General features: G+C 36.7%; 1 protein-coding gene across 1 annotated transcript in view; it reads right to left on the bottom strand.

Moving 5' to 3' along the window:
- The window catches only part of TBC1D32 (TBC1 domain family member 32), a 246584-nt gene that overhangs the window by 191223 nt on the left and 32278 nt on the right, over positions 1 to 23083 (bottom strand). Inside the window, exons 9-12 of the mRNA XM_021710784.1 lie at positions 18996 to 19055; positions 7440 to 7530; positions 3720 to 3860; positions 1140 to 1232 (exon numbers count right to left, since the gene is read on the bottom strand). Of these exons, the coding sequence (XP_021566459.1) occupies positions 1140 to 1232; positions 3720 to 3860; positions 7440 to 7530; positions 18996 to 19055 (385 nt within the window). The remainder of the gene's footprint in view (positions 1 to 1139; positions 1233 to 3719; positions 3861 to 7439; positions 7531 to 18995; positions 19056 to 23083) is intronic.

Here is a 23083-nt window from a genome sequence, read left to right as displayed (position 1 = left end):
ATTAATCATAAAACTAAAAATTTTCCTGAAAAACATAAAGGTGTTTTTTTCTTTATTCTTCAAAAAAAGAAGACCCAGAAAAAGACTGAAGTTCTGGATATGAGCCAAAACAAGCATGCGGGCAGAAGACATGCACAGACACTGCTCAAAAGAAGATATACGGGCAGCCAACAGGCACATGACAAAGTGCTCAGTCTCACTCATCATCAGAATGCTTCTACACTGTTGGTGGGAATGCAAACTAGTGCAACCTCTTTGGAAGACAGTGTGGCAATTTCCGAAAGAACTAGAAAATGACCTTCCATATGACCCAGCAATTCCCCTCTTGGGAATATACCCAGAGGAACTCAAATCATTCTACAAAAAAGATACCTGCACACGTATGTTTGTTATAGTTCTATTCATGATAGCAAAAACACGGAACCAACCACGCTGCCCATCGAAGCTGGACTGCATAAAAAAAGAGTGGTACATATACATAATGGAATATTATGCAACCAAAAAGGATAAACATATGGACTTCACAGCAACTTGGATGGATTTAGAGTCGATCATACTCAGTGATCTAACACAGAAACAAAGAACAATTATCAAAATACTAAAAGAAAGGAAGATTGTCAGTAGTGGGAAACTACCAGGGGAGAGGGGGTGGGGCTGGCAGTTGAGGGAAACTGCTAGGGGAGGGAGGGACACACCTCATCGACAAGGTTACCTGCATAATCAATGTTTATATACCTAACCCTGAATTGTACCCCACATCTTTAAAATTAAAAAATTTTTAAAATAAATAAACAAAAATCCTATAAAGTATAAAAGATAGAAAAGAGCAAAAAAGAATACATTACAAGCTTTTCAAACTTCCCCTAATATCATTTATTGAGAACATTTTGATCTTAATAATGAAAAACATTAAAATTCTCAGTGATCTTGATTTGAAATAAAAGGTAGTAGACTACAAATATCATTGAACAAAATTAAATTTCATGGCTTACTTTAGGACCAATGGAATTTCTCATGAATAATAGTGTATTTTGATGAAACCTTTTCACCAAAGTAGGTCAGTCACTCAAAACATCTAGACAATAGGACACTTAAATACTTTTAGATGTTTTCTATTTCTCTATTTAAACTAGAATTACCTGAATGTGCAGCTGAAGTCATCTTTGGACAATTTGGTGAGTAATAGATAAGTTGAATGAACAGAATTAGCAGATCTGTAAGGGATACTGAGTCTTTAAAAAGAAAAAAAATAATAATTTTTAGCATATGCATCCAACTTAGAAACATTTAAATGAGCTTCCATCCACCTATGCTGTTGAGTTTTTGTGGAGACTGATACAATCAACTAGAAGAAAGCTATAATCCCAGATAGCAGACTCCAGAACAAATTAAACATAGTAAGTTGAAAGATGGCAAAGCAAGCAATAGGTGCTATGTGAGAATACAGTTTTAGCATTTATTTTTTACCAATCACTCGATATAAACCTATAATAGGAAGATATATGAATCTAATCAAAACTGTTTAAGTTTATTTAGTTAGGAGTGGTAAAATTCAGCTTACCACGTTGGTCCAGCTAACTAAACACAGCACTGTAGAACAGGGCTCAGCAAACTTTAATAGTAAAAGACTAAATAGTAAATATTTTACATTTTGTGGCCAAAGGGTCTGTGTCACCAAAAAAAACTCAAGTCTGCTGTTGTAGCACTAAGTAGACATAGATGGTACACAAACGAACGAGTATGGCTGTTTTCTAATAAAACTTTATGGGCACTAAAATTTAATTTATATTTTCAAATATCACAAAATACTCTGATTTATTTCAATAATTTAAAAATATAAAAACCATTCTTAGCTCACAAGTGTACACAAACCAGATGGCAGACCAAATTTGGACCACGGACTACAGTTTACCAACTCTTGCTAAGGAAGCTCACATTAAAAGACTGGTGAAACCCCAGATGAAACTTAACAGTGAATGCTGACCTACACTAATACAGCACAACAGACCGCTCATAGCTCAGTTTTGAGAAGTCCAGTGATAAACGGTAGGTCAAAATGTAGACGTTAAAAGTCAATACAAAATGCTAAATAAATTACAGATGACATGTAAGCTTAAATTATATGTGATGCAATAACATCACAAGTACACATCAATCCATCTGTTTCTGTAAAGTTCAACAGTGTCCTACCAAATGGCAGCTCTTTCATTGAAAGTCAGGACTCCACCGGGTGTCATTATGCCTGGAAATGCACGGTACTACTATGGGAATTAACACAGAAGTACATAAGCAGTGTCTTCTCAAGGGGTTCACAAACAAGTGAGAAGAAAAGATTTAGGCAAATGAAACAACTAGGAAACAGTATAAAATAGTATTCAAAATAAATATATTCTATAACAAGGGTCAGCAAACTATAGCCATTGTGGCTTGATTTTACCAGGTTCTCAAGCTAAAAATAAATTTTACATTTTTAAAATGTGTCAGGGATCCTCAAAACCACACCCAGATTCAATGACACACTAAGACAACTCACAGAATTTAACATGATTGTACTCACAAATATTATTTATTACAACAAAAGGATACAAAGCAAAACCAAAGGAAAAAGGAGCAAGGGGTGTGGTCCAGAGGAAACCAGGTGTCAGGTTCTAAATGTCCTCTCTCAGCGTAGTCACACAGGATACACTTAACCCTCTCAGGGGCAAGTTATAACACATTCACTGGGAAAACTCACTAGAGACCCAGTGCCCTAGGTTTTCACTAGGGGTTCAGCACACACGCACATACCAAAATTCTAAATTCCCAAAATGAAAGCAGGTATTCAACGTAAATCACGTTATTTACATAAACAGTTTAGGAACAGTGATAAGTGTACAAACAGCCCAGCACTATTGTAGTTCTGAAAATAATAGGAAATTCAAGTTCCCAGATGCCAGCCAAGGGCCAACTGTGCAAGCAGGCCTTCCTAAGGACAGCAGTCTCAGGCCTGCTATAACACTTTTTTATACACACAGGTACACACAGAGAAAATACAGTATATGACCCACAAAGCCCAAAATATTTACTATCTGGAGCTTTACAAAAAAAGTTTTCTGATTCCTGCTAAATGCTATACTATATTCTTAGTATAAACAAAGTTTTGAAGGAAGCGAGAATGATAACCAACAGCATGTGCTGAAGTCTGATGGGAAAAAAATAAATGAGACTTAGAAAAAGAATATGCTAATCTATCAAATGGTACAGGGCTTTGTAGTTTATAAAACAGTATTTGCAAACCTCATCTTTGTGATCACAAAAATTCTGTGAGTCTGACATCACTGATAACTGGATATCACCATTCCATTTTTACTGATGAAGAAACTAAAATGGCAAATGTTAAGTAATCTGTCCCAAAAAATAACAACTAGTTTATAGTGGAACTGGAACTTCAGATCTTCTAGCTCTAGATCCAGATTGGGATCATCAAATTTGTCTCGGGTTTTCAGAGTCAGAGAGGAATAAGAAAAGCATTAAATGCTTGAGGAATAGAAAAAAAAAAAAATGTATATAGGAAGCATGTATTGTAGGAAGCATACAATGAAAACTAAAAGAAAAAAAAAAATGCCTGAAGGTGTATAAGCCATCAGTAGACCTAAAAGAGCTAAGTACTCGTAGAGAACACATCTGATTTCCAAGTCTGAATAACCCACAGCATATAACCTTACCACATCTCAACTTACCTTTTCTATTCTTCAGCTTTATAGGAAATAGTTTTCTGCCCTGTGTATAGATCAATAATCTTCCCAAAAGGCACAGGGAGTGAATAAAATAAATATATTGTAATTCTTGTCCTAAGTAGTAGAAAGTTTTCTGGTTGTCCCCTTCAAAGAGAACCAAACAAGAATATTTATTTTAAATGCTATTACATTTTACAGTATTTGTCTTCATTGCCTTCTAAACACTAAACAAGGTTGATGTAAATTGTTTCAAAATATTTATTTCCTTTACTGTTTTCTAAGATCTTTTACAATAATCTCTGAAGTAAAGCAATCATCATAAAATCTGGCAAACCTTAGAAAAGCAAACTATGCATACCATGTTAATTCTAAAATCAATGCCATAGGGTTGGCAGAGTTATTATTTGTCACCAAAGAGGGACTTGACTTCAAAAGTAAGCTAAGGGAGTGAGCATGTCAATCGAAAATATCAGTTCCTGTTTAACTCTCCCAATTTCAAGCTGAATGTTACAAAAGACCATTCTTATAGCCATGTATCCAAATGAAATCAGAATCTCTGAAACATAGGCATATTCCAACATATACTTTTCACCCATACAGTCAAAGTCCACTGAGTGCCTACCGAGACCCTGAACGTAGTGTCTAAAACCAGTAAGCAGCACGAAACGGGGCTTCCAATGCAGAGCATGGCAAATAATCCGGTATGACCAGAGCGTGAGGAGGACAAGGGAGAGACATAAGAAACTGGAAAGGGCAGATCACAGAAGACGTAGCCTCAAAAGAAGTTCGGACTGTCTTACAGAGGCAACTGGGAGAGATGTCAAAGGGCTGAAAACAGGAAAGTCACACAGTCAAACACGCATTATGGAAAACTGACTCCAAGGGCAGTGCTAAAAAGTGAATAAAAGAAGTTTGAAATAAGGAAACTTATTTAGAAAATCAGGACCAAAACATCAGCAAAAGCAATGAATAAGGAGATACGGGTAAAAATAGATACTAGAGAAAAGGAAATCAACAGACCCTAGTCAGAATCACACATGAACACCGAAAAACTGAGAGAAGAGAAGAAAACTCAGGTTCCTGACTCAAATATCTGTGTTCAGGGTAAATTTTTGTCCTTCTATTTAAGCAATTCTAAAAACGAAAAAAAAAAAACAAAACAGGTCTGAAGGGAGAAAAAATGGTGATTTCAGTCAGTGATTTAATGTTTAAGGCCCAAGTAACATCCTGCTAGAGGCACTGAGTCAGATGAGGACATGGGTCTGAAATTTCGGAAAGAGATGAGGCCTTAACTATTCTAGAGTCACCATCTACATATAAACGCTAATATTTGAAACGATGAACGTGAATGGGCTCTTTCTCGAGAGTGGGTAGTCATGAGAGAAAAGAACGAAGGGCAAAACCTTCGTGAGTCTGAACATACAAGAAAGGAGCCTTTCAAGTGACGAGGAAAAACTTACTGCATGAGAATGAAGAAACCCCACAAGACTGGCACAATGAAGAAGAGGGAAAGGATCGGCAGATGCAAACGCTGTGAAATAAGGAGAAGGAACGTGGCAGCTGACAGCAGGAAGGTCACGGGGCTGCAGACACAAAAGCCTCCCTTCATCCCAGCACTTGGGAGGCAGAGGCGGGAGAAAAGCTTGAGGCCAGAGTTCAAGACCAGCCTGGACCACACAGAGAGATCCCATCTCCACAAAAAACAAACTTTAAAAACTTAGCAGAGTGTGGTAGCGTGTGCCTGTAGTCCTAGCTATGCAGGAGGCTGAGCCTGAGGATCACTTGAGCCCAGGAGTCTATGGCTGTAGGGACCTGTAATCACACCACTGCACTCCAGCCTGGGGGACAGAACAAGGCTCCGTCTCTAAACTAAACTAAAATAAAAATATTTTTTTAAAAGTCCTCATTTCCATGGCTGAAAAGTAAACATAAGGTAAAGACTGTAGCCTGGGAGTACACAGACTACTTAGAGCTGAAGAGCTCCTCTCTGAAGGGAAGCAGAGAAGTAGGTAGATATGAAGCACAGGACTTGCTTTCAATTTTTTAATAGAAAAGACATCTAGGAAGGTTAGAGGATGCAGGGAAAAGTAGCAACAAAAAGTAGAACGCAACGAGTGAAGCAATGTCTGCTTCTTAAGAAACACACACACACACGCACGCACACACGCACGATAACAGAATCAAGAGACTCTTCATTATAACCTAAAAAAAAGGAATAATGATAAGAGCACATAAACATGCTTTTGTGTACACAGAAGCAGAACATCCAGGGAGTTCCTATCTGGAAATTTCCACCTGTCCTAGTGAAACAGGAAGCAAGGGCTCTTGCTGAGAGAGAACTGGGCCAGGGCCAGGCAGGCAGCTTGATGAGACTGGCAAAGGCTTGTAACAACTGCTCTGGAACATCGAAGAAGGCACATCTAAGAGGATTACAAAGCAACAGAAAGAAAGCAGTACGAATTAGAAAATACATATCTGTGCTATCAAACTATGTCATACATTCTCCCTGCTTAATTTCCTGAGTACCAGAGATGGAGGATAGACTTTATTTAAAGTTGGGCAACTACAGGCAGGAAATTCTGAAAGAGAAATTAGTAAAAAATTTTAAAGACAGAACAAAATAATGCAGTAAAGCACTCAGAATTCTTCACTAGATAAAGAAGAAAGCAAAACCATGAAAAAGTTGAAAGAATAAGAGAAAAAAAGAGCTAGATATAACATTTTAATACCAAAAAATTAGAAAAATCTATACATTTGTAAATGAGATAACATTTAAACTGAAGTTTCCTTTTCCTTCTCTTTAAGAGTAAATTCTGACTTCTACTCCACTAGAAAACAATAGCTTTTGAAACCCATTAAATTCTGGTCTTTGACCATTTTCCTTGATTTGAGTTAGAAAAAGAATTCACCTAAGGATAAAGAAAATTGTAAGTTGTCTTCATACTCAAAAGAACTTACTATTTGCTTAAGGAAACAACGTAAAGATAATAGAACAATAAAAGAGACCAGATTCACAAGGCAAGTTGTGTGAGGTATGCAAAAGAACAAGAAAATTTCAGAATAAGCAGGGAAGCCTTCTTGAAATTTTAAAATAAAGCTTCTTTCATGATAAATAAGATGTCTATCAGTGTAGGGCATTATGAATGGGGCAACAGGAGTAAAAATAACCAAGTTGTGTAAGCACTGCAGTGAAAAAGAGTCTAAAAGAACATTCACTGTAGTCAATAACTAGAGAAGATCCTATAGAAAAATTGGAGCCCGGTTATAAAACACCTAGGACACTGTAGCTCAGAATGAAGATGAGCAGAGAGAAATTACAGGGAGGCATGGGTGTCCAATAATAAAAGCAGTATTTTATGAAACTTTTTCTCCCACTAAAGTGCATATGTTCCTGACTAAATACTGATACATTAGCACAGGCAAAAGAATGGGCTGTATATTAACATGGTGTAACAGATTAGGACGCACACCCTCACATGAATTGAAGACCTGCATGCAGTAAGAATCAGTACTGCTCATTAACTTAAAATGTAGATCTGCTATAAGAAAATCATGATTATAGTGTATCTTTAAAATCTATAAAACATACTTTTACATCATCAGCAAAAATGGTTTAATTTACCATGCTAACAATTATTTTAAAAATAAAAGTTATCACTAAGCTATTTTTATTAATAAAATTTAGCATTTGTTAAAGTAAATAATAGAGGAAATAATACTTACTACTATGGTTTGACTGTCCCAAAGTTTCATCAGCTTTCATGGTCTTACACAGTTCAAAGTACTGAACACACTGCTGAACTGCTGCAGTTATCTGATAAAATAATAATAATAACTTATTAATATAAGAACTTGGCAGCCTTCAAGTCCAAGAAATAAGCAAAATTAATCAAAGCTGGGAAACACTTTGGAGAAATATTTAAGAGATATATTTAGAATAGTGCCTTTCCAGGTACTAAAATTCGTCTCCTCAATTACACTTTAGCTATGGCTTCAATCTGGGCAATACTGAAAATATTTGGAGACCAGCAAATACAATATGGTAGTGGTATCAATGAAAAACATCGACATACACTTTACATTTTTTAGTGAAAGACGCAAAAACTCTAAGGCCATGATGTCAAAAACTCTCTTGCCCGGTTCCCTTGCCTTAGAGTCTTCCCACCCATCCAGCAAAATATCCAATGGATCAAGCCTTCATTTTGTCTCAAATACCAGAAATGCTGAAAAATGATAAAAATCCCATAATTCAAAGAATAGAGTCACCATAAAAATAATCTCCAACCCCTACTGTACCCAGTGACTCTCCATTCTAATTGCTCCCATTCTCCACAAGGAGAGAAGAGATTTCAAACCATCTTCCTCTTCAAAGCACCTACCTACCTGTAGATGCCCTCTTATCCTAATCCCAAAACAAAACAGTAGCCAATAGTGAGTTAATCTCTGACAGTTGTTAGAATTGGTAATAAAGAAGTTGTTAGTGACCTTGAAAAGATCAGTATCAGGAAGTTTGAGGAATAAAGGCAGACTATAAATACAAACTGAAAAAGTAAAGGCAGATAGTATAACATTTATTTTCAGGAAGAGTAGTTGTTAAAAAAAAAGAGGAAAAAAGAGTGATAACAGAGTCTTAGAGGCAAGGCTGAATTCTTTTTCAGATTAGAAGACTACGGGGTAAGACAACAGGGAGGAAGAGTTTGACTAAAATGAAGGTTGTATGAATAGCAGTTCATAATTGTGGCATCAAGGAATATAGGGATTTATTCATCTCATTCATTCTTCCGGCCTCAGTCGTACACAGAAAAGAGTTAACATGGCAGGACTTCTAACTTTAGAAAAGCCTGCCTACCAAGTTGATTCTGATACCATCTAGGAACTTCAACATCAGGAGGGCTCCCACCTTCTGAGAACTGCTAAGAGGGCTTCATTGTACCCAAACTGTACAAAAAATGTAGTTTCTGATAAACACCTGCTGTCCTTCTAGAAGTGTGTAATTCAGCGATGCAATAGGCAGAGTGTCAACGTGAGCGCACCTCCCACCCCCCCCTTAAAAAAAAATCAGGCACTATGTCTATTCAGTGTCAGAAGAATCAAGCATGTTCTATGTGATCCAGTGAGAAAAAGATTCACGGAAGCTTGTACTGTCACATCCTCCAGACTTCAGCCAGTGCACTTCTTGTCTTTGCTGGCTCTGCTTGGTATCCTTTCACTTTAATAAATGTTGTCAGGAGTATAACTATAAGCTGAGTCCTACGAGTCTACCAGCAAATCATTAAATCTGGTGGTGGTCTTGAGGACCCCTTCTCCCTTCCATATCTGTGTGTCTTGTCTAAATCAAACTTCAGAAATCCGAACCCATGCCTCCTGGAGATCTGCATTTCAAACTCAGTATGACCAATTCTACCAAGTCTAAAAATCATCATCTTTCCTAGCAAATGTTTCTTCCTACTGCGCTATTCATCTGAATGAATGACATGAATCACTCAATTAGGCTGAGGCTTCACCACGCCCATTCAACAGCCAAGTCCTCAAACTCCCGTATCCTAAGTGGATATTCTGAGCCCATTTATCCACGTTCTCACTGTCATATTCTTATTCGTTCTTCTATCATCTTTTGCTTGGATTATCATATAGTCCCTCAATCATCTTTTTGCTTCAATACTTATCACATCTACACCTACCACCTTCAACACGTTTTCCAATAAAAAGAAACCCAAGATTAAAATAATACTTGCCATTTAGGGGAACTTTTCACATGACAAAATTAATAAAAAATACATTTAGGAGAATCTCTAAAGAATTAGGAAATAAAAGAACAAACAACAGTCAGCTTTAACTAAGACCTCAAAACTGTCTCCAAAATAATCTCTCTCTAGGTTAGCTGCAGTGGCTCACACCTGTAATTCCAGCACTTTGGGAGGCCAAGAAGAAAGGAAAGCTTGAGTCCAGAAATTCAAGACCAGCCTGGGTAACGTGAGACCTCATCTCTACAAAAAGTAAAATAAAATAAAATAAATGTTTAAAAAACTAAAGATAAAAACAAAATACTCTCTCTCAAAGACTTCTGAGTTCATGTCCACTCAACCTTTAGAAGCCAACTCTCCTACCCTAACCCCACTGGCTTTATCCCCACCTTCACAGGCACTCCCTTCTGCTTCTTCCACACCTTTCCCTCTCCCCTTTTATTGTAAAGATGTGAGGTACAATTCAGGGTTAGGTATACAAATGTTCATTATTCAGGTACCCCTTGTTGATGAGGTGTGCCCCTCTCTCCTCTGCAGTTTCCCTCAACTGCCAATCTCACCCCCTCTCCCCTGGCAGTTTCCCACTATTGTCAATCCCTTTTTTATAGTATTATGATAATTGTTCAAGGTCCGCTTATGAGTAAGAACATAGAGTAGTCTGTTCTTTGTTTCTTTAATAGATCACTGAGTATAGTAGACCCTAATCCATCCAAGTTGCTCTAAAGTCCATATGTTTGTCCTTCTTGATGGCTGCATATATTCCATTGTGTTTATGTACCGTAGTTTTTTAATACAGTCCTGCTTCGCTGGGCAGCATGGTTGGTTCTATGTTTTTGCTACTGTGAATAGAGCTGCAATAAACATGCATATGCAGGTATCTTTTTTGTAGAATGATTTGAGTTCCTCTGGCTATATTCTTAATAGAGGGATTGGGGGTCATATGGAAGATCAATGTCTAATTCTTTCAGAAATCGCCACACTGTCTTCCAAAGAGGTTGCACTAGTTTGCATTCCCACCAGCAGTGTAGAAGCGTTCCTTTTTCTCCACATCCTCACCAGCACCTGTTGTGGTTCGTTTTACTAATGATGGCCATTCATATTGGGGTTAGGTGGTATCTCAATGTGATTTTGATTTGCATTTCTGTGATGTGAGAAATGAGCACTTAGTGAGGCTGAGCACTTTTTCATGTGTCTGTTGGCTGCCCAAATATCTTCTTTTGAGAAGTGTCTATTCATGTCTTTTGCCTGCTTTTTAATGGGGTCCCCCTCGCTTTCAGCTCGTTTGAGTTCCTTGTAGATTCTAGATGTTAGGTCTTTGTCAGATATATAATTGGCAAACATTTTATCCCATTCTGTAGACTGCATGCCTGCTCACTTGATGTTTTCTTTTGCTTTATAGAAGCTTGTAAGTTTGATAAGGTCCCACATGTCTATCTTATCTCTTACAGGGTGGGCATGTGGGGTTTTAATAAGGAATTGGTTGCCAGTTCCAATTTCCATAAGGGTGTCTCCTGCATTTTCTAACGTGCTCACAGTTTGAGGTTTTATGATTAGGTCTTTGGTCCATTTGGGGTTAATTTTTCTGTATGATGATAGGTAGGGGTCCTACTTCAATCTTCTGCATGTGATCAGTCTGTTTTCCCAGCACCAATTGCTGAATAGGTTCTCTTTTCCCCAGTGGTTGTTGGAGGCTTTGTCAAAGATGAGTTGGTTGAGAAATTAAGGTTTTGTTTCCAGAATCTCTATTCTGTTTCCTTGTTCAATATGCCTATGTTGTACCAATACCAGGCTATACTGATTATTGTAGCCTTATATAAACTCTTAAGTCTGGAGATGTGAAACCTCCTCCCTTGTTTCTTTTGCTAAGGATTATTATGGCTATTCATAGTCATTTCTATTTCCATATGAATTTCTGTATTGTCATTTCCAGGTCAGAAAAGAATGATGTTGGTAATTTAATGGGTAATGCCTTGAATCCGCAGATTGCCTTTGGCAGGATGGACATCTTAACAATGTTCCTATCCATAAGCATGGACATTTTTTCATTTATTTGTGTCTTCTTGGATTTCTCTGAGCAGTGTTGTGTGGTGCTCATTGAACTACATTTTCACTTTTCTGGTTAGGAAGATGTCAAGGTCTTTTTTTGTGTGTGTGTGGCTACTGTAAATGGGATTGTGCTTTTTATTTGGGTCTCCACCTGCTTGTTGTTGATGTACAAGAATGCAAATGTCTTTTACACATTTATTTTGTACCACGAGACTTTGCCAAAGTCATTTATCAGTGCAAGCAGGTTTTTGGCAGATTCTCTTGGATTTTCGAGGTATAGGATCATATCGTCAATAAAGATGCCATAACTTACTCTTTTCTTATTCAGATACCCCTAATATCTATCCTTCTCTTGTCTAATTGATCTAGCTAGGCCTTCCAGCACAATGTTGAAGAGATGAGAGTGGGCAGTCTGGTCTTGTTCCAGTTTTCAGGGGAAATGTTTCCAGTCTCTGTCGATTTAGCAATATGCTAGCTGTGGGATTATACTAGATGGTGCTTACCATTTTGAGGTATGTTCCTTCTATACATAGGTGTTTGACGGTTTTTATCAAGAAGAAATGTTGGGATTTATCAAAAACTTTTTCTGCATATAATTATGCAATCATGTGGTTCTTGTTTTTACATTTGTTGATGTATTTAATTACATTTATGGTCTTATGGAAGCTGTACCAGACCTGCATTCTGGGAATGAAGCCTACTTGGTTATGGTAGATGATTACTGAGTTATGTTCTTGGATCCAATTTGCTAGAATCTTGCTTAAGATTTTTGCATCTATGTTCATAAGGGATATTGGCCTGTAGTTCTTTTTTGTTGGATCTCTACACGGTTTGGGTATCAGTGTGATGTTAGCTTCGTAAAATGATTTGGGGAGAATTCCATCTTTCTCAATTGCATGGAATATTTTCAATAGGATTGTTATCAGTTCCTTCTTATAGGTTTTGTAGAATTCTGCAGAAAAGTTTGCCGAGAAGCTGCTTTATGAAAGTTGGTGCTCCTATGTTGGGTGCATATATGTTTTAGGATGGATATTTCTTGTTGATGGGTTGAGCCTTTAATCATTATGTAGTGACCTTCTGTATCTTTTAAAATTTTTGATAGCCTAAAGGGTATTTGTCTGATATTAAGATCACAACTCCTACTTTCTTTTGTGTTCCATTCACCTAAACGTTTGCTTCCCATCCTTTTCCTTTGAGTCTGTGAGTGTCCTTTCTGGTGAGATGAGTCGCTTGGAGACAATTATTGTTGCCTGATGATGTTTTATCCATTCTGCCATTCTATGTCTTTTCAGTGGTGCATTTAGTCCATTTACATTCAGGCTAATTATTAAATATGAGAGGTTATCCCTATCATGAGGTTCTTACAGAACTGTTGTTCCTGCTTGTTTGTTGTCTTTCTTTTGATTTCTGGGTTGATTCATGTGTATTTTCAATCTTTTTCCTGCACTCTTGTAAAGAATGTTGTCATTCTTTTTTCCTTTTCTTCTGTGTTTAATACTTTCTTAAGTGTTTCCTGTAGAGGTGGTCTAGAGGCAACATAAGTTCTTATGGATTGAATGACAGGGAAGGATTTTAATTCTTCCTCACTGATGAAGTTTAGCTTAGCTGGGTAGGTTATTGTTGGTTGAAATTGTTTATCTTTGAGAACTTTGAAGATTGGGTTCCAAGCTCTTCTAGCATGAAGTGTTTCTGTAGATAAATCTGCTGCTATTCTAATAGGTCTACCACAGTAGATAGTCTGACCTTTTTCTCTTGCTGCCTTTAGGATTTTTTTTTTATACCGACTTTGACTACAAAACACTACTCAAAGAAAACAAAGATGACACGAACAAGTGGAAAAATATTTCATGCTCATGAATTGGAAGAATCAACATTGTTAAGATGTTCGTTCTACCCAAGGCAATCTATAGATTTAACGCAATACCCATCAAATTACCAGCAACATTCTTCTCAAACCTAGAAACAATACAGGAATTCATATGGAAACATAAATGATTAAGAATAGCCAAAACAAATCTCAGCAAAAAAAAAAAAAAACAAACAAAGCCAGAGGTATCACATTCCCAGACTTTAAACTTTATTATAAAGCTACAATAATCAAAACAGCCTGGTATTGATACAAGAACAGGCATATAGACCAATGGAATAGAATTGAGATTCCAGAAGCAAAACCTCAATTTCTCAACCAACTCATCTTCAACAAAGCCTTCACCACCAACCACTGTGGAGACGAGAACCTATTCAGTAAACGGTGCCGGGAAAACTCACTGACCACATGCAGAAGATTGAAACAGGACCCCTACCTATCCCCATACACCAATTAACTCTAAGTGGATCACAGACCTAAATGTGAAACATCTAACTGTAAAAACCTTAGAAAATGCAGGAGACACGCTTCTGGAAATTGCAACTGGCAACCAATTCCTGATCAAAACCCCAAGTGCCCGTGCCATAAGAGATAAGATAGACAAGTGGGACCTCATCAAACTGAAAATCTTCTGCAAAGCCAAAGAAACCATCAAGAGAGTGGGGAGACAGCCCATAAAGTGGAAAATATATTGGCCAACTGTATGTCTGATAAAAGTCTAACATCTAGAATCTACAAGGAACACAATTGTGCTGAAAAGAAAAAAATAAACAGCCCCATTACAAAGTGGGCAAAAGATATGAATAGACAGTTCTCAAAAGAAGACATATGAGCAGCCAAAAGACACATGAAAAAATGCTCAGCCTTATAGTCATCAAAGAAATGCAAATCAAAACCATACTGAGATACCACTTAACTCCAATCAGGATGGCCATCATCAATAATTCAAAAAATAACAGTTGCTGGAGAGGGTGTGGCAAAAAGGGAACACTTCTACACTGTTGGTGGGAGTGTAAACTAGTGCAACCTCTGTGGAAAACAGTGTGGCGATTCCTAAAAGTTCTAAAAATCGACCTTCCATATGACCCTGCAATCCCCCTACTGGGAATATACCCAGAAGAACTCAAACCATTCTATAAAAAAGATACTTGCACATGTATCTTTATTGCAGCATTGTTCACAATAGCAAGAACATGGAACCAACCATGCTGTCCATCAAAAGAGGACTGGATTAAGAAAAGGTGGTACATATATACAATGGAATATTATGCAGCCATAAAGAAGAACAAAATCATGAACTTTGCAGCAACCTGGATGGAATTAGATTCTATAATACTGAGTGAACTTTCACAGAAACAAAGAACTGAGTATCATGTGTTCTCACTCATAAGTGGACCATGAACAACTACTGTATACTATAAGAAAAGGATTGATAGTGGCGGGAAACTGCAGGGGGAAGGGGGGCAGGGAGGTGGGATTGACAATAGTAGAAATCTGCCTGGGGAAGGGGGGGTACATCTCATCAACAAGGGTACCTGTACAATGAATATTTGTACCCCACAGTTTTAAAATAAAAAAATTTTAAAGTTAAAAAAAAATAAATCTGCTGAAAAGCGATCTGGTTCAGGGATTTTTTTTTTTTGGTAGGCAGTTTTCTTATGACAGAGTCAATTTCCTTTGTTGTTAGTGGTCTATTTAGTGTCTCAATGTCGTCATGTTTCAACCTGGGGATGTTGTGTGATATCATAAAGGCCTCTATTTCATTCAGGTTATCAAGTTTGTTTTCACACAAGTGTGCACAGTGATCTCTGGTAATCTTTTGTATTTCTTTGGGGTCAGTTGTGATTTGATCTTTTTATTTCTGAATGTGTTTTGGGGGGCTTTTTCTCTCTTTTTCTTGGTCATTCTGGCTAGGGATTCATCAATCTTGTTAAGTCTTTCAAAGAACCAGCTTTTTGTTCTGTTGATTTTTTCTATGATATTTTTGTCTTTTAGGTCCCAAATTTGGGCTCTTATTTTGGTCATCTGGACTCTCCTGCTAAAGTTAGGGTTTTGGTGGTCTTCTTTTTCCAGCTCCTGTAGGTGATTTGTTAGGCTGTCAACTTGTGATCTTTCCATTTTCTTGATGTGTATTCATAGAGATGTAAATTCCCCTCTTTGAACTAATTTCATGGCATCCCAGATGTTGGTAAGATGTTTCTTCATTTTCATTTGTTTCCAGGTATCTTTTAATTTCTATTCTGATTTCAGTGTTGACCTAGTAGTTGTTCAACATCATGCTGTTTAGTGTCCATGTCTCTGTGGGCTTTGGGGAAATGTTGTTGATATTGATATTTATTTTTATTCCACTGTGGTCTAAAAAGGTGCCCGGCAATATTCCAACCTTATGGAACTTGGGTATGCTTGATTTGTGGCCGAGGATGTGATCAATCTTGGAGTACCTTCCATGTGGTGATGAGTAGTTCTGTGGTTGTTGGGCGGAATATTCTGTAGGGATTGAGTCCATTTGGTCAAGTGTCAAGTTTAGGTTCTGTATCTCCTTGTTGATTTTTTGCCTCAATGATATATCTAGGGCTGTGAGTGGGGTATTCAAGTCCCCTGTTATAATAGTGTTAAAAACAATATCTTTTTTTAGTTGACTTAGTAGTTACTTTAAAAATGCTGGTGCTCCTGTGTTGGGTGCATATATGTTTAGGATGGATGTTTCTTGTTGAGGATTGAACCTTTTATCATTATATAGTGTCCTTTCATATCTTTTTAAAATTTTTATAGCTTGAAGGCTGTTTTGCCTAATATTAAGATCATGACTCCTGTCTTCTTTTGAGATCCATTTGCCCAGAAACTCGTTTTCCATCCTTTAACTTTGAATCTGTGTGATTCCCTTGTGGTAAGATGAGCTTCCCAGGTGCAACAAATAATTGAGTCATAGTTTCTTATCCAGTTTGCAATCCTGTGTCTTTTCAGTGGTACACTTTGTGCATTCACATTCGGGCTGATTATTGAAATGTGATTGTATATCCCTGTCATGAGGTTCTGATAAAGTTTTTACTTTGCTAGTTTTCTTTTAGCTTTGGGGTTGACGTAAGTGTGTTTTCAAGTTTGTTGTGGTGATGTATTCTCTACTGATTCTGTGCTCTACTGTTCTCTTGGGAAGTGTGTGGTCATTCTTTTTATTCTTTCTTCTATGCTTAATACCTTTTTAAGTATCTACTGCAGAGTTGGTCTGAAAAATGAATAATCTCTTAGGGCTTTCCCCATATCTTAAACAAGCTTTCTTTATTTGGGAAATGGTAACAGTCTCAGGAAAAGAAACAATATCCAGTCAGGAGCAACTGCATTGCATGATATCCTTTTCAACTGCTAGAGCAGAAAATAGCTCTATCCCAGGTGAATTTAAACACTACCCTCAAGAGTCAATTTGAGGGCATGATGAATGATTTTATGAACTTCTGGTAAAACAGACAGAAATTTGCTGCAAAATTCTGGATTGTATTAGATACTTTTTGGCCTGTACTACCAAATTTATACCAGTCAGTTAATTTAATTGTTAAGCCCTAAGACAGGGGAAAGAGTTTAAATACAGTCAGACAGGCAAAATCAAGTGAGAATTTAAGTAACTAGCCATCAAGTCATTTTCTAAAATGACTTTCAGAGAGCAAGAAAAATGGTACTACATAAGGGCATTTCAGAGGCTATTTCTTTAAATGGAGACTAAACAAAGATTCAAATTGTTAAAAAAAAGTAAAGGTTAAGTATTTATGATGATAGCCAATGTTTAACCAATTCATGACTTTGAAATGCTCTGGAAACAGAGATGTTCTTAACTTCCTCAGGAATCCCAATAAAAAACCAACAGAGCATACATAAATTATCTGATGCCTTAAAGTTGCATACTGAAAAATGTTACAAGCATAAGAGAGAGAGAACAGAATTATACAGTCAAGTACAGTCACAACTAACCACATGACTATCTCAATTTAAATTAACTAAACCTAAGTAAACTTTAAAATTCAGTTTCTCAGTCACCCTACACACATTTCAAGTTTTCAGTAGTCACATGTGGCTATCCTATTGGACAATGCAGATAATCAGCACAGCAGAAAATGTTATCAGACAGCTAGAAGAAACACATTATTACATCATCATGCTAAACAAATTGCCATAACTAACATTCTTATGCAAGGATCTCTTATAGAACAGAAAAGCAAATCCACAATGTGGTCCAAAGTTCACCACAGATGCACAAAATGTCATCCTCAATTCCAAAAACGTAATGGGAGTAAATGGATCTTTTGTCCATTTTTTCCAAGGTTTATTTTCAAAAGTGGGGCCAAGTTTAATTTAAAAAAAATAAACATACCATAGATAATCTTTTGATATTTTGTAAATTTAGAAAGCTTTTGAGAGAAAATCAGGCTTAAGTCGAAATCTAAAGTCGTATGATCCATTATATACATAAAATAAAATACTTGACTAAGTTGATAAAATATTAAGGTGCTTTATAAAAGAAGTAATTCCATGTACAGGCTAGAAGTTGATTAAGGTATACCTAACTTCTCAAATAAGAAAGAGATTTTAATAGTTCATCTATAAGAGCATGTCTGAAATACTTGCACTGAGATCTCTCTGATAGCAACACTGAGCTACTATCTGTACATACATCACTGAAAAAAATTATCCTCTTCGCTTTTCTCTTTCTCCAGTCCAGCAAGATCGGTCTATGTGCATATGACAACAACAATTTTTCATTTAAAATGGGAAAGGGAGAGAAATGAGACATGGGAAGACTTTATCTCAATTCAATTTCTCTAAAAATGTTTAAATACCTTTTACCTCCACAAATTTTTCCTCCATCCTAGTATTCAGTATCCCTCTTTCTGCTCCTGTCACAACTCTTTGACTCTCAAACACAAAACAACTTTTGTTTACCTTCTTACATTTTGTGTTGTACTTGACTCACCCAAAATCACGGTTCGAGAAATCTTTCCTTCGCCTGACTTCTAAACTCAAGTTTCTGCCTAATTAAATAAGCCATATTTATTGACCCAAAGATGTACTAGTATAATTTTTTAATATTTTTTAAATGTTCACAATTTCGTTCTTTCAATTATTATTTATTAGACATGATTATTTATTTGTAATTTATTTCAGTGCCCTTATGCATTGTTCTACTAATAGTAATAAATAAAAATAATTTTGTTAATATATTTTACATTGCTAGTCTATATTTGGTGTAACACAAATCAATTCTTGCAAATGTAAAACTATTATCATTCTGAGTTTGTTCATGCAATTTTCACTCAAAAACATGGCTATATTTTATAAAAGTAATTCCCTTGTTTATACCTGATCTGAATCAAACTACATGTCCCTCCTTAAAAATTTTCTCTAACTAGTTTGTTATTTATAGCAGCCCATTTACTATGTATTTATATATTTCCTAATTGTTATCCTGATAGCACTTTAAAACTCTACAGTTATCCTTTTATGTATCATAGGATCATAGTTTAAGGTCACATAAAAGGTGAACTGCTTGCTTATTAATTATCACCACTCAACTATGCATATTCAAGCTATTTTGTGATTGTACTTCTGAACATAAAAATGGTAGTATGAACTTACCAAAGACTTGTATTTCTTTTCAAGAAGTCTTAGTACTGCAGTTCTGCTATAATGTGCATGCTAAAATTAAGAGAAAATAATATTCAATTTAATATTCAAGCTATGTACATCAAAATCTATTCTTCCTGCATTATTTCCAATAACATTATAAATCACACAATAGGTTAGGCTTAAATAATTATAATAAATGCCAAACTAGCTTTTCTGTGTACATTGGATTAGGAGCATAGCAATCACAAGAATACAAATAATATTTAGAAACTTCTGGATCATTTAGTGCTGAACAAATGTGTTTGTTCTGTCCATCAATTTCCATGCTAAGCTATTTTAATATCACCACCAAAAAAAAGAGTATATCTATCAATGTACAAAAGAATCAAAAGAAAAGACACATGAGTGGCCAAAACAAAAAAAATCACAACTCTAATACTGAAGAGGATACTGTACTGTCTACACATGCAAAAAAATTGCTAAGGATGAAATGCTCTGCAAGAACAATATCCTAATCATTTTCTGTCAATCACATTTAAAAGTGATTCAAAGTACCAAAAAAGCTTTAATTCTCTCCTGAATATAAGTGGAATTAAAACATGCAAACGCATAGCATTGTACAAAACCAGGGAAAACTACAAATGGTATTTAGCTAAACTATGATATCATTAGTGTTCAACATTTAGCTTCTTCATTTTACTAAAGAATAATTAAAGTACTAAACAGAATAATAGTCAGTAAAAATTCTACCAGCATTGTGGGGAAGAGAGTTTTGTCTTTTCAGTTTGATTTTTTAAATTTGTTTTGTTTTTTGTTGTTATTTTTTAGCTTTGTGGGGTACATGTGAAGGATTCACTACAGAAGGAAACCACACGAAGGCGAGGTTTGGGCTTCCAGGGAGCCCTCTTCCCCACTAGTAGTGGACGTGGTACCCAATGGGTGGTTGTGTGTCCCTTATCCCCCCGCTTCAGCAATGCCCAGCTCCTGTTCTTCCTGCTTCTCTGCCCACATGCCCAATGTACAGTGTCCATTTATGAGTGAGAACATGCAGTATTCAGTTTTTTGTTTCTGTGATAGCTCACTTAGAACAGTGATCTTCAGCTGCATCCATGGTGCTGCAAAGGATATGATTTTGTCCTTCTTTATGGTTGCATAGTATTCTGCATATGTGTACCATATTTGCTTTATCCAGTCCGCCTTTGATGAGTATCTGTGTTGGTTCCATGTCTTTGCTATTGTGAGTAGTGCTGCAATAAACACAGGCATGCGGTTTCTTTTTGCTAGAGTGATTTATATTCCTCTGGGTATATATCCCAAGAGAGAGATTAATGGGTCAGATGGTTGCTCAAATTCTAATCCTTGAAAAATCACCACACTGCTTTCCACAAAGGTTGAACTAGCAACAGTGTGGGCACCTTCCCTTTTCTCTGCAGCCTCACCAACACCTGCTGTTTTTTGACTTTTTAATGATTGCCATCCTGACCTGACTGGTTTGGGGAGGGTATTTCATTGGAGTTTTGATTTGCCTTTCTCTGATGATTGGTGATGCTGAGCATTTTTTCATACGTCTGTTGGCTACTTATATGTCTGCCTTTGAGAAGTGTCTGCATGTCCTTCGCTCACTTTTTAATGGGGTTATTAGGTTTTTTTTTTCCTATCAATTAGTTTGACTTCCTTAAAGATCCTGAACCGTAGGCCTTTGTCAGATGCAAAGCATGCAAATATTGTTTCCCATTCTGTGGGTTGTCACTTTGCTCTCTTGATGGTCATTTTGCTGTGCAAAAACTTTATGGCCTGAAAAGGTCTCATCTGTCACTTTTAGATTTTGCTACATTTAGATTTTGTCATGAGTTCATTGCCTAAGCCAGTGTCCAGGAAGGTTTCCTTAACTTTTCTCTAAGATTCTAACAGCTTGAGTTTTCACACTTACATCATAGATCCATTTTGAGTTCAATTTTGTATATGGCTCTCAGCCTGCTTGTTGGTAGTATACAGATATGCAACCGATTTTTGTGCATTGATTTTGTGCCCCAAGATTTTATCAAAGTTGTTTATCATTCAGGGTTTTTTGTTTTGTTTTTTTTTTTAGTTGGAGTCTCATTCTGTCGCCCAGACGAGTGCAGTGGCCGCTCCCGGCCACCGCAGCCTCGACCTGCTGGGCTCTGGTGATCCTTCCACCTCAGCCTTCCAAGGAGCTGGAACTACAGGCATGCGCTACCACGCCCAGCTAATTTTTTGATTTTATTGTAGAGATGAGGTCTCACCTGCCCAGGCAGGTCTCGAACCCGCGGGCTCAGGCAATCCACTCACCTCAGCCTCCCAAAGGCACAGGATTACAGGCTGAGTCACCGAGCCCGGCTTAGTGCAGGGTTTTTGACAGACTTTCTAGCGTTTTCTATATATAGAATCATATCATCGGCGAGGAGGGATTTTACTTCCACTCTTCCTGTTTAAACACCCCTGATTCCCTTCTCCTGCCTGATTGCTCTGGATAGGACTTCCAGTAATAGGAGGAGTGAGAGTGGGCATCTTTGTTTTGATCCAACTTCTGCTCATTAAGTAGGATGTTGGCTGTAGGTTTGTCACAGATGGCTCTTACTATTTTTAGGAATGTTCCTTAGATGCCTAGGTGTCTGAAAGCTTTTATCAAGAAGGGATGTTGGATTTTATCAATTTCTTTTTCTGCATCTATTGAGACGATTATGTGGTTCTTGGTTGTACACCTGTTTACATGGTAGATTACATTTATTGATGTGCGTGTGTTGAGCAAGCCTTGTATCCTGGGACTGAAGCCCACCTGATCATAATGGATGATTCTTGTAATGTGCTATTGGATGCCAACTCTAGAATCCTATTGATAATTTCTGCTTCTGTTCATCAAGGAAATTTGCCTGAGATTTTCTTTCCTTGTTGGATGTTTCCCATTTTGGGGTATCGGGATGACACGGCCTTCACAGAATGAGCTAGGGAGAAGTCCTTCCTTCTCAATTGTTTGGAATACTTTTCAAGGACTGGAGTCAGCTCTTTCTTGTATACCTTATAGAATTCAGCTGAGAAACCATGTGGCACTGGGCTTTTTTTGGCAGGGAGGTTTCTTATTACAGAGTTGATTTCTTGGATTGTTATTGGTCTATTGGTATCAACTTCATCCTGTTTCAATTTTGAGAAGTTATGTGATACCAGGAATTTCTCTATTTTCTCTAGATTTTCTGGCTTACTCGCATACAGATGGTTCATAGTACCCTCTGATAATCTTTTGTATTTCTTCAGGGTCAGTTGTAACATCACCTTTTTTGTTTCTAATTGTGTTTATTTAAATTTTCTCTTTTTGTTGTTGTTGTTGTTAATCTGGTCATAGGTCTGTTCAACTTATTTATCCTTTCAAAGAACCAGTTTCTTGTCTTTTTGATTCTTTCATGATCTATCTTGGTCCCTATTTCATTTAGCTGTGATTTTATTTTTATAATTCCCATTGTTCTACTGGTTCAGACCAGACCTCACTTTGGAAATGACGTTTTATCGGAACACAGTAAAATCCACTCACTTACATATTATCTACGAATGGTCTGGAGCAACAACAGAGTGCCTGCAACAGACACTCTACAGCCACAAAGCCAGAAAATTTTGCCATCTGGCGCTTGACATGAAAAGTTTGCCAACAAACAAAAAAAGTATAGGAAAACATGATGAATTTTCACAAATACTAGGACACAGTTGGAAATATTATTTTAAATAACTTTCTGCCTCATTCTCTTAAGAATCAAAAATGGCAATAAAAACATTAAGTGAAAGAAGTTAATTACCAAGTTAGTAGAATATTACTTCAGTGTTTTAAAAGATCTAAACAGATAAATATAAAAGTATATATAATAAACCTACAGAAAACAATGTTAATAGTCATTTTCCCTATATTGTATAGTTAGAAAAATTTAATTTTATTTAAGATTTTACATATTTTGCATATTTTCTCTAATAATGGTATAATTTGATAATCAAGAAAAAAATGTTAGGTATCAGATGTGAGAAACAAAGGGTTAATGTAAAATTAATTTAATTGAGCAAACATATATCACATACCACATAGGCCAGGTAAAACT

Source organism: Carlito syrichta, unplaced genomic scaffold, assembly GCF_000164805.1.
Source record: "Carlito syrichta isolate Samal-C Ts95f unplaced genomic scaffold, Tarsius_syrichta-2.0.1 Scaffold301536, whole genome shotgun sequence".
Lineage (NCBI taxonomy): Eukaryota > Metazoa > Chordata > Mammalia > Primates > Tarsiidae > Carlito > Carlito syrichta.
This window is presented reverse-complemented; position numbering and strand designations above follow the sequence as displayed.